General features: G+C 35.9%; 1 protein-coding gene across 2 annotated transcripts in view; it reads left to right on the top strand.

The window, feature by feature from the left end:
• The first annotated feature begins 7067 nt into the window (after positions 1-7067).
• The window catches only part of SerRS (Seryl-tRNA synthetase), an 84940-nt gene continuing 79150 nt past the window's right edge, over positions 7068-12857 (top strand). Inside the window, exon 1 of one of the 2 annotated variants that reach the window (XM_089100905.1) lies at positions 7068-7302. In XM_089100905.1, the coding sequence (XP_088957031.1) occupies positions 7167-7302 (136 nt within the window). In that variant the 5' untranslated portion in view covers positions 7068-7166. The remainder of the gene's footprint in view (positions 7303-12857) is intronic. The other variant, XM_089100906.1, reaches the window with a different exon arrangement.

Below are 12857 nucleotides of genomic sequence, written 5' to 3' on the forward strand. Positions count from 1 at the left end.
CTATTTATGGTAATTTCAAATATGTATTTATTTCGAGTTTGAAGCTAAATATCCAAGTTATTAGAACATAAGAAAGTTCGCATAATAATAGAAAAAAAAGAATGAAAACAACTCAAAAGGGGACAATCTCGGTAAGAATACGCCGTCAAATTTAGCTTGCATCAATACCCATGAGCCGATATCTGAAGTCACTATAATAAGAAATGTTTAATTTTGTATTTTCCCCCAGAATAGATACGTTTTTTTGTGTCTTATTAAATGAAAAAACAAGTTTTTTAGTAAGGAGCGAGATTAAAACTTAAAACGATGAGAAATTATTCCGTATATGAAAGGAGCTGTCCCCAAAAATTTTGATCGGCTGACTTTGGGAAAAAATGAGCGTGGGAGGGGGCCTAGTTACCCTCCATTTTTCTGTCACTTAAAAAGGGAACTTAGACATTGTCCCTAAATGTAAAATGCATCTAATTATATCTTCCCTCTTTGGAAAAATGAGTCCAACCATAAGTGTCCATCTAAAAATTTTTGACTCTTGCAAAATTTGAATCTTCTCTAAATCACTGCAATAATCCCGTGTAAAATCTTATGCTACCAAAAAGACACATGCATAGGAGTTTTGGTTTTTTTTTCTCCAAAGGATTTGTCTACCTTAAACCTTAACTTTAATTTGTCCAGTGCTGAATCCAGGGGGAGGCGCCCCCCCCTAGCGTAGTCTAAAGTAGTGTAATTTACTTAATTAACTCAAGTTCGCGTTAATTAACTTGCTACTAACGCAAGTCTATCGGATCAACCTGTTCCCCCCCCCCTCTTTTTTTTTATTGGATCAAACTAGTTTGCCCCCCCCTAAAAAATCCTGGATCCGCTTCTGAATTTGCCAATCGTAAGTAATTACATTGAATTGAACATTTTTAACCCCAAAAATTAGGAGCTGGATTATTCATTTTTCGTTTCATTATAATTTTTTTTTTTTTTGATAATTTCATTTTTATCGACAATTATGACTATAATGTGGTCCAGGCATTACAGATATAGGGCCAATAGGTTTATTATGTAGGATAAAGGATTAATGAGCTTGCCTACTAAAATTGCAAAGGCCTACCTTAGAATGTGCCAGCCATATACTCTGGCACTAGAGTTATCAAGTGGGTTCTGATTTAGACATATCAACGCTCAGGACGCAAGGTGTTAATAAATAAGCTGGATTTTTCCATAAAAATTTAATTGCGCAACTTAACACAATACAAAAGATAATCCGATTAGGTTAAACAAACTTGTTCTTTATAATTCAGAGACTAAACTCATACTGATATATATATTATATATATATATATATATATATATATATATATATATATATATATATATATATATATATATATATATATATATATATATATATATATATATATATATATATATATATATATATATAAAAAATATATACCAAAAGGCAATATCCTATCACCCTTAGATGATGTGAGCGTATCGAAATTCCTACGGTAATCTGGTGGTCCAGGTGATATTTATGGTTGTTTTGCCGGTTTATAAAAGAAGGTGTCCGTGTAACCGAACTCCGTACAATTCAATCCCATTTAACTGAACCCCTGTGCAACTCAGTCCCATTTAAATGAAGTCCCGTTTAGCTTAAACCTCAAAATTAGAGGAATAGTTTTGCATTAAAGCAGCACAAAATAAAAAAGTACCTGCATAAGAACTAATTAATTAAATAAAGAACATTTTATTCGAGTCAGCTTTGATCACTTCCGACAAAACGGGCAAAATCACATTTTATAGTTGTATTGTTGATTTTAGTAGGTTTGAGCTGAATAGGGATGATTGGAATTGGTGGTCAAAAAGGGTTGACGTACACGGGGGTTCAGTTAAATACGGGTTAAGTTGCACGGGGCTCAGTTGGACAAGGGCTAAGTTGCACGTGGGCTGATTTGAATAGGGGTTCAGTTAAATGGGGATGGAGTTGCGTGAAAGTTCAGTTACATGAAGGTTAGTTACAATGGAACAACCCCAAGGGAATGAAACAGGAATCTGTAGTTTCTCTGTGATTTCTTCAACGATTTATTCACAGTCTGAAATTAAATATAGGATATTCTCAATATAGATAGCGTATTGAATCTCTGTATAGTTTGGCTATGCTGATGAGGAGTTTATGCCTTGCCATACCATAACGCAGCTTGAATAATAGCTTTGTCTCTGTTAGATTAGAGTTATCACCTCTCCCTTGTCAAACTTTAAGCATTCTTTCTCAATCTTCCATCGCTCTTAACCGACCTCTTAACAACTTCGGCCTTCTTTGGCACATGGCTCAATGCCAAAGATCGGCCTGATGTTTGCAATTTTACAAAATCACGATGAAAAAATTGTTTTTTTCCATATAAAGTTAAATGATAAATATTCTTTTGTTTTCCAGAAATGTTTGTTTTTTCAAGTGTTCTAGTGGCAAGCCCTACATCAATCAACCCATAAAAACACTTGCAGAACTAAACTGAAGCTGTTCAAAAACGATAAATTAAATTACCATAATACACTATGAAACAAAACAACAAATTCCTATAGCTCTTTTATCCTACTATAAAAATCTGGATGAGAATCCTATAACCGCTCTACTGTAGCGACTTTAAATAACGGATGTATTTTTATAGTTGACGATATCACACAAGATAAAAATAAATGCGAATACAAAGAAAATTATAGGCAGTGCAAATCATAACATTACCTATAAAGAGCAAAGTGGGCTCTATGCCTTGTTTTTTCTATTATTTTTTTTTGATTACACGAAGGCCCTTCGTATGGAAGGATTTCAGAGGAGGAACGTTCTATTACAGATTAAAAGTTCTTGTATCCTTTTTGTGAGTCAAAAATCATCAGAGGGCAAGCAGCTCCACGTTTTATTCCCCAAAGACATACGATAAAAATTTGAGATAACCTTTTTCTTCCACATTTTTTTAAAGTTCCAATAATTATGCGTCTGGGGATGACCCCCCCCCCTCCACCCACCCAAAGGCCGTTGGGGCAAGGGCTGCAATCTATGCAACTCGCTCATTGTTTGCACTTCACTGTTCCTTAGCTTACTTACTTAGACTTAGTTCTTCTCACGCCATTTGGCGCATAAGGCCACAACGGTAACTCTCCACAACAACCTCTGAAGAGCTTGAGAACTAGGATCTTCCAAAGATGTCCTCGCCAAAGTAGCCTCTTTCTCTAGGGATTGGCCAAGCGTCGTTCTCTGTCGTCCACGTCTTCTAATGCCGAGAGGGGGGGTGTCTAACACCAAACATCCTGGGGGAGCCTATCATCGCCCATACGGACCATATGACTCCAATATCACCATCTACTAATTAGGATTTTTTCAGCTATTAATGGTTGTTCCGTCCTCTTCACATATGGCGGCGTTTGTTATTCTTTCGGGCCAGTGGATCCCCAGGATGCGCCGCAGACAGTTATTTTCGAAACTTTGCATTCGTTTCTCAAGCTGTTTCGTCAGTACCCATGTCTCACATCCATAAGTCAGTATAGAGAGGACATTGCTATTTAGGAGTCGGAGTTTGACCTTCAGAGAATACGCAGCATTTTTCCAAACTATTCTTAATTTGGGAAAAAATTGCCTGCACAAGCAATGCGTGTAGTAATTTCAGGTTCGAGACTTCCGTCAGGTTTGATGAGGCTTCTCAGACATTTAAATTCTGTAACGTCATCTTGCTCATCTAAACCAACATTCAGTGGCCTGGCCGGGGTTGTATTTACGTTGGTACTCATAACCTTCGTCTTTTGAGTACTAATAGACAATCCAACTCACCCAGCTTTGTTCGAGATTGACGATGTTCTGTTGCAGGTCTACTCTTAGATGAGAGAGGAGCGCAATGTCATCAGCAAAATCAACGTCAAAGACACTACGCCTCTCACTCAACTGTATCCCTCCAACAAAATGACAGGACAGCAATACATAGTCAATGAGAATCGTGAAGAGTACAGGAGAGAGGATACAACCTTGTCATGCACCAGAATTTGTTCCTTAACCGTGCCTTTTAAACGTGCAGTTTGCCCTGATGGCATATACGCGTACCTGAGCTATAGTATGAACTCTCCGATGGTTGGATACGTGCCAAAGAACATTGTATCGAAAAACGTGACAGCTTCCTCATGAGACGTTTCGTGATCTTTTTGTCGTTCATTCACGGGCACATTTCTAGAAAACTGGATTATATCGCTGAAATCTGCAACAAATATAATATTGTGTACCTCTAAGAGCATCTTTTAACGTCAGAACCTTACAGGTATCTTCAGATTCATGTTGACAAAGAACTTTTTATCCAAAAAAAGTAACCGTCACAAATCTCGCTGCAGGCCCTTGGGAGGAACAGCTATTATCGCTTGTAAAGTTTTTAGTTTTAAAAAGGTTGAGGGTGGCGAATATTATGCAGCATCTGAGATTCCAGGAGCTAACAGATTTGTCCTGGTAAATGTTCATATCTTCATAAATATGGGACTGTGTCCTTTAAAAAACGATATTCCCAGGCTTACACGAAACTATCGTGACTACCGAATAGACTTGGGGATCGGCGTATAGTCATCTGTGACACCTTCCAATGCGATATCTTTGGCACTGCTTCTAGAAAATTTGCAAAAATATTTATTTCCAGTGGACCAGACGATCTAGCTGCTAGTTCCATAGACATTGCATCCACAACTTCAGAAGTACCACTAACATTAACAACATACAGGCTATTAAAATGGCTTATCAGCAATACTTCCCAATTTGATTTCATGTTCACCCTTTTTCTTTGCTGTGCCTCTTAGGATAAAATCCCTAACAATAATCTATATGACTCGGGATTGATTGCAACCCTGCTTAAATCTTGACTTAATGCAAAACCAGCTGACCAATATAGCTACATGTATTATATGAATTTCGAAAGAAATATTCAAGAAAAGGAATCAAGAAGAAAATCTAGTCGAGGAAGCAACTTACGTGACTAAGTTTTTGCTACAGGTGGGCCAAAAAGTAAATAAAAAGTTATCAGACCGGCCAAAGTCAACTTCGTCAGGAACTAGAGAGTATATTTGGCCGTTAAACTCCAGCAGTTGACTTGACTATAGTAAAGTCAATAATAGGTTAGTTGTAGTTCAGTTGAAGGGTTTAACAACAAAAGTTAACACATGCTAATTTATTGTAAAATGTTATGCCTTAACTATAAAAATACTGAGATTTATCTTATTTAAAGATTTTATTTATTGTTAAAGATTTACTGAAAGATATTTAACGATTCATTTAAGTAGGGATTCCTCCAAATGTTATATTTTACTACTACCACAACTACTAACAACTCACCGCAGCACCAAGCTGCCTTAGGCCAACACAGCTACGCACGCTCCTCCTCCACCCCAATCTATTCAGAGCCTCTCTTTTTACACCCGGCCACGAAGTTCCCATTTCTTTCAAATCTTTCTTTATGAAATCCTCCCACCCCAAACGAGGATGACTTGCTTTCCGTTGAGCCCATGACGGTTGGCCGAAAAGAACAATCTTCGGCAATCTGTCATCCTTCATACGTACAACGTGCCCTAGCCACCTCAACCTTTCATTCATTATAGCCCTAGAGAGTGGTATTGAGCCACTCTTTCGTATAGCCTATTATTTGAAATACGGTCAGTCAGCCGGGTATCCAGAACAATCCTTAAGCAATTTCTATGGAAAACATCTAGCAAATCTTCATCCGCTTTTCGGAGCGTCCATGCTTCAGAGCCATATTTTACCACTGTCATCGCTGTAGCTTCTAATACTCTAATCTTGGTTTACAGACATATCTTCCTATTCTTCCAAACGTTTTTTAACTGTCAAAAAACACCCTGAGCCTTGGCTATTCTGCTTTTAACATCTTCACTGCTCCCACCATCTTTACTAATAATTATACCAAGGTAAGTGAAGCTGCCCACCTGATCAATTCTTTTATTACCCAACGTCACCTTTTCATCTTCACTTATTCCTAGCCTTTGTGATTTAGTCTTCTGAACATTAATTTTCAAACCTATTCTAGCCCCCTGAACTCGCAAAACCTCTAAAACTTCATTCATTTTGCTTACACTTTCATCTAAGATGCTTAAATCATCAGCAAAATCTAAGTCTATGAGAGTTTTACTTCCCCATTTGATTCTGTGTTCTGCCATTGCCCTTTCTGTGCTCCTTGAGACAAAGTCCAACAAAATAATCCGTATAAAGGGGGATAGAACACAACCCTGCTTAACTCCTGATTTAATACAAAACCGCCTGCTAACCTCATTTCCTACCTTAACCGCAACAGTGTTATTCTCCTACATAGCACTAATCACTTTAATGAATTTGTCTGGTATACTATACAAGGATAAAACCTTTAATAAAGCTCTTTTATCAACAGAATTGAACGCTTCCTCATAATCTATAAGACTGAGGACCAAAGGTGTTTGAAAACTCAGGCACCTCTCAATTATTAGCCTAAGAGTGACAATTTGATCAACACATCCTCTACCTTTTCTAAAACTGCACAGTTCTTCTCTTAAGACTTTGTCTACGGCATCTCTCAGTCTAAAAAGTATCATATTACTAAGTAATTTACTGCTTTCAGAGACCAGACTAATGCCTCGATAATTACCACACTCACTTTTATCACATTTCTTATATAATGGCTTAATTAAGGTTTTTCTAAAACTGTTAGGTACTTCCCCTTTTTCAAAAATCATAATCATAATCTTCAGTAACTTGTTTTTAACCTCAGAGCCACCATATTTAAGAAACTCATTTGCCACCCTATCAGCATATTATAAGTACATAAAAACAAATAAAGGTAACATTTTAAAAGTTTAAAAAGCCATAAGACAAGTTATAACAATCATTAAATGCACTGAGAGGGGTCAGAAGAGTGGGAGAGGCCGTGTGTGTGCGCAAATGCTTTGACTTTACTTTTCCAGTGAAAATCGCTCTTTTCGGGGGTCAATTTTGATTCGCGTGAAACATCAGTAATTGGCAACTACGCCGTAAGTACGATGAATCCCACAGTGGATTCCCACTTGAACTGGCGAAGAAGAAGATAAACTAAATATTATTTCCTTTTCATCATTTTGTACTCTTCTGAAGGAAGCTGTCACACAAGAGAACATTCAGTCGACGGAAGTAGATAGAAATGGTCTTAAATATTGAGGATTTCCGCCAAGATAAAGGAGGGGACCCAGAGAAGATAAGGGATCTTCAAAAGAAGAGATTCAAGGATCCACAACTTGTTGACAAAGTTGTTGAATTTGATTCAGAATGGAGGAAATGTAAGTGTCTTTTATTTATGCCTATTAAATACAGTAGGCTAGAGTTGGTAGTACTATTTTAAACTCAAAGACGTTTAAAATCAAAGTTTATTTGAAATAATGAAATAGGCCTAGTCTAGATGTTTTCTCTTAGTCCTGGCTACCTCTCTCCCTGGTAAATTTTCATTATTCATATTATTGACATATGAATAAAATAACTATACTACTTGGATGCCTTTTTTATGCTCTTTCCAAATATAATAATCATTTTTGTCAGAAATGAATTTTAGCCCCCACCCCTGTATATAGCCTACCAAATCAGGGTATAGGCCTATATTTGGGTAAAGTCCTATAAAATCATAATATTGATTTAAGACAAAAGTGAAAACACCATTCAATGCCTTTTTTTATGCTGAATACCAATATAGCCTAATAAGCATTTCTAATAGAAATTAGTTTTAGCCCCCCCCCTATAAATGCCAATTAAGGGTTAGGGTAGGTCTATCCGAGAGAGGGGGAGGGGGGGGCTGAAATTAATCTCCGATAGAAATGCTAATTATATTCGTAATAAACATAAAAAAAGGCATTGAATGGTGTATTCACTTTATTCCTAACTCAATAATATGATTTTGTAGAACTTTACCTATATTTGCACATTAGGGGGTTGAGAATAAGTTTTATTTCTGAAGTAAATGAGAGGTAAGTTTAAAGTTTTCCCCTGCCCCCCGAATGTGCAAATATATACCCTGAATCAGTATATATAGGCTAGGTGTGGGGGTTAATTACATTTTTTAAAAAAATGATTTTTGCATTTGGAAAGAGCATAAAATAGGAATCAAATGGTATAATCACTTAGTTCATAATTCAATAAGATGATCTGGTAGAAATTTACCCTTTTGCCTATCATGGAAAGGGGTTAGGTTAAGAAAATAAAAGTTTCAGGTATGGGTCTACAGACTAAAGTATGTCTCAGGAAGGTATTTTGAAGTATCTACCTCCACTCCTTCTCCCTCTAGAGGGTCCTGAAATTTGCCTACATGACAGGTCTAGGCCTATAGCCTACCTATTGAAATTTTGACAAAACAACATCTTACCTTAATTTTCAGTTATTGGGTTTCTTTTTCTCTGGCTTTAGTTCTGAAAATGCATTTCCTGTTATTTAAGTAGAATTTTCAGCCATATAAAAGTTTTTTTTTCAAAATTTAGGAAATGTATCACAACTTTAAAATTTTATCAATTAGGATTGACCAAAGTTGTGAAGCTGAAAACAATTAAACTTCATTTAAACAGAAGATCTATTTTGCAGGGTTTCACTTTTACAACACACAGATTTTAAAGGTCATCAAAGGTCAAGACTCTCTAGAGGGAGAAGAAGTTGAGGTAGGTACTTCAAAATACCTTCCTGGGGCATACTTTAGCCTTAGACCCATCCCTGAAAGTTTCATTTTCCTAAAATAACCCATTTCCAAGATAGCCAAAAGTAGCTAAAGTAGAATTTTACCCTAAAATTTTCCCCTACCCCCCCTAATGTGCAAATATATACCCTGAATTGGTATAAAAGGGTGGGGGTTAAATTCATTTCCAACAAAAATGATTATTATATTTGGAAAGAGTATAAAAAAGGCATCAAGTGGTATGTTTACTTTATTCATAAGTCAATTATATGAATCACAAAAATTTACCCTCTTCTTAATAGCTTTGTACAAAAGAGGGAAATAATGTAAAATTGAGATACTACATTCTTTCAATTACTTCTTTATTTCCTAAGTAGGCCTAATAGGCAGTAAATTTCTAGCTGGTGCTGTAATTTAGCTAAGATGAAAGTGAAAATGTAATTTGATACCTTTTTTAGCTCTCATAATTCAATAATTGCTTCTGGGGCTAATTGCATCTTGAGCCCTTAAAGGGGCCCTGAAGGTATTTTATATTAATTATGAAATAGCATGTTGACAATAGAATTGTCAACAGCTAAGTTTCAATTTGCAAAATTCAGTGCTATTTTTGTCAATGGCATTTGAAAAACTTGAAGTGGTAGGAAAATGGTTTATATTTGAGTTGCCTAATAAATGAGGTTTGAATTGTTCTAAATAAGTATTTTTGGAATATATTACTCAAACAACTTATTTATAAACTAGTGATATGTTTTTAACCACTTTTCAATAACAAAACTAGTGTTAATAAGGTCTTTGTGTGGTTACAAAAAAGAAATACCTTTGGGGCCCCTTTAAGGACCCAAGATACAATTAGCCCCAGAAGCAATTATTGAATTATGAAATAGCATAAAAAAGGCATCAAATGACATTTTCACTTTCATCTTAGCTAAATTAGAGCACCACCTAGAAATTTACCATAAATTTTTGTTGTTCATATTATTAACTTATGAATAAAGTGACCATACCACTCAATGCCTTTTTTTATGCTTTTTCCAAATATAATAATATCTTTGGTCACAAATGAATTTTACCCCCACCCCTATATATACCCATTCAGGGTATATATTTGCACATTAGGGGGGGGGGAATTTATTTCTGATACAAATGAGATGTAAGTTGAAACTAAAATCAAATTTTACTTAATTAATCAGCTTCACTACAAAAAAAGGCATTGAGTTGTATGTTCACTTTATTAGTAAGTCAATAATATGAACAATGAAAAATTTACCTAATAGACTACATCTAATTCTGATGATTTTTTTTTAGTTTTTGTCCAATGCAATATGTCTATTGCTGTGCTTTCCCAAAACAAAATTCTCCAAATTGCCCATCTCTCCCTCCTTCAAAAAGAAAATTGACTGCTGTCCATGGCATACAGTCCTAGTTTACTACTTTCCTTTCCTGTTTATACATAAGTTAAATTCACCAGCCAGATAGTTCCCTATTTTACACTTTTTTATATGCTTAGACTGTTTTTATAATAGTCAACTAGTTGGCTACATATTCTTTAACTTTTGGTAGCCTAAACAGGGCTTCTATACACAGTGTTTTTGGGTATAATCCTAAAACTAGGGCTATTGAGAGGGAGGCATGCTAAGAAAACAATTATAGCCTATAGCCCATTGTGTCTCTTTTGCTATTAATATACAATTAGAGCTCTCAAGGACAGGGAAGACCTAGAGCAAAATCTGGGGGGGGAGACAAGGGTGGTTTATAAGCAAAATATTTGGGGGGGGGGGGTAATATGAGAAGGGTGCCAATAATTGACCCAGTTGACAAAGTTTTTTTTAAAAAAAGAGTGAAAAGCAGAAAAAAAAAGAAATGAGGGCAGCAGAAAAAAATCTCCCTGAATCCACCAGTGGTTAAGGAAGAAGCATGATATAAAAATAATTGTAACTTCTTAATATGCAGAAAAATTGTAGCTCACACATCTTGAAGCCACTTCCACTATACTTTACCCCTCATCCCCCCTAATGTGCAGATATATAACCCAAATTATATATTTTCCATGTGATTTTTGTTTCCCAATTTTATGAGCATTGATTCATTTTATGGGCGCTCAGGTTGAAACAAGAGTAAAACATTGGGACATGTAAAATTTGGACTAAAAAGTTGCACAAAAGTTGTTGGGATAAAGTATAGGCTAGCAGAAGTAACTTCAAAATATGTTAACTACAATTTTTCTGCATATTATGAATTAAGAATTATTTCCATCTCAAGAGTCCCAATTATTTAGTATTATCTCATTCCCTCAGCCTATTATTTCAAAAGTCCCTAAACACAGAATTTATCCCAAAAGATTAGATGGAGGTTGCCTCACCCTATTATTTCAAAAGTCCATAAACACAGAATGTATCCCAAAAGATTAGATGGAGGTTTTCATTAAACCTGTGCAAAAAAGCAATTATTGGCCAATTGCACCTCACCTAATTGGTAGGGAAACGTCATGAAGGCACAGTTAATTCAGTTTTTGTATAACCTCTAAGCACAAATTAAGCTATTTTTGATTAGCCAGTGTAACTTCTGCCCCATTCAGTTGGTTGATACCAACCTGACTTGCATATGAACATGTTACAAAACTTGCAGACATCATATCTCAACATCATTACATTTAGTGAAACCATTTAATAAAGTATGTCATAAGATGTTCAATTCTAAACCCCAATTAAGCTGGATGCTGCAGTTTCTTACCAACAGGAAGAAGAGGTTAAAAATCTTTGAAGATGCTGGATCAATTTTCCCATCAGAAGCAGCACACATAGAAAGTGAGATACCCAGGGTTCAGTTTTGAGCCCAATGCTATTCAGCATCTATATCAATGATAGATCTTCAGCCATTAAGAATAGGATTTCATTTTATGCTGATGATTCCAAAATAATTGGTCCAATTCATGACCCCAAAATCATCTATGCAGATCTTGATGCATTCTTAATGTGGAAAAATACCTGGTAACTAGAACTTAAAATCCTAAAATCCAAACTCTTATTCTCTTCAGCAAACAACCCTGAAAGCCAGTGCTTTATGGAATACTATAATGGTTCTAACCAGTCACTCACAGACAAGTCACTAGAAAAACGAATGTGTGAGTCTTGGTTAATTTCAATTTAAAAATTAATTTATACACAGAATGTTTATGAGCCAAACAAACTCTTAGTGTAATAAAGAGAACTTCTTGCAGTAGATCCCCATCAGTGATAACTAAGCTTCTAAAGAGCCTGATTCAGCCAAATCTAGTATATGTATTGCTGCTCCAGTTAACAAGCGTGATCAATCAGTTCTGGAACCTCAGAGCAAATTCCAGACTTGGAGCAAAAAGCTAATGGGGCATTTGGGTTGTGCAGCCCTGCCTATGGCCCTCCTTATAGAAGGAATTTGTTTTGTTTTTTTCATGTTTAATTAGAAAGGGCCTTGCACAATGAGTAGAAATTGCACTCCTCATCAATTGTACCAAAATTTGCACCAGCAGGCAATATTTTACTACCTGCTAAGTAAGAAGTAGGCTTACAGTAAGAAGAGGATAGATACCACTAATCATTTTTTTGTGCCAGATCTCCCTGATGCTCAGTGGAACTTGGTGCTGCCCAGGTTTTCACACAAAGGGAGAGCATCATTGTATTTTCAGCTTTCATCCTGCATCATGGAAATCTGGGCTAAAGAAGATTCACAGTATTTGTTCTCTTCAGAAGGATGTTTAACACCACTGATAACTTTTTTTACTTTCCATTAGAAAACAAAATGTGTATTTTGATCATGTACAAAACTAAATAACTGGACTAAAAGAGGAAAAATTACTGCACTCACAAAAGCAATGTTAAAGTCTTTGAATCTCTTTTCATGTCTTCTAAAACATCTTCAAACTGTACTGAATCAAGTAGCTCCTGCTAACATGACATCAAATTAAATGCTTCCAAGAGATTTTCTGATATTGTAATCTTGTCTTAATGAGCTTAAGGTTGCTGAAGGATCTTTCACAGCTGACTTGAGAAAACAAAAGCATCAGGAGATTCATAGGCCAGAAAAACTGAAGTATAAGCTAATGAGCACAGATTGAGCCTAAATAGCAGCCAGTAATTGCAAATTATGCAGTTGTTGTACAAACTGCAGGAACTTGAGGAACTTGCACATCAGCTGCTCCAAATTCAG

The sequence above is a fragment of the Artemia sp. Qi Xiang Cuo genome, chromosome 15 (genome assembly GCF_049724085.1).
Source record: "Artemia sp. Qi Xiang Cuo chromosome 15, ASM4972408v1, whole genome shotgun sequence".
NCBI lineage: Eukaryota > Metazoa > Arthropoda > Branchiopoda > Anostraca > Artemiidae > Artemia > Artemia sp. Qi Xiang Cuo.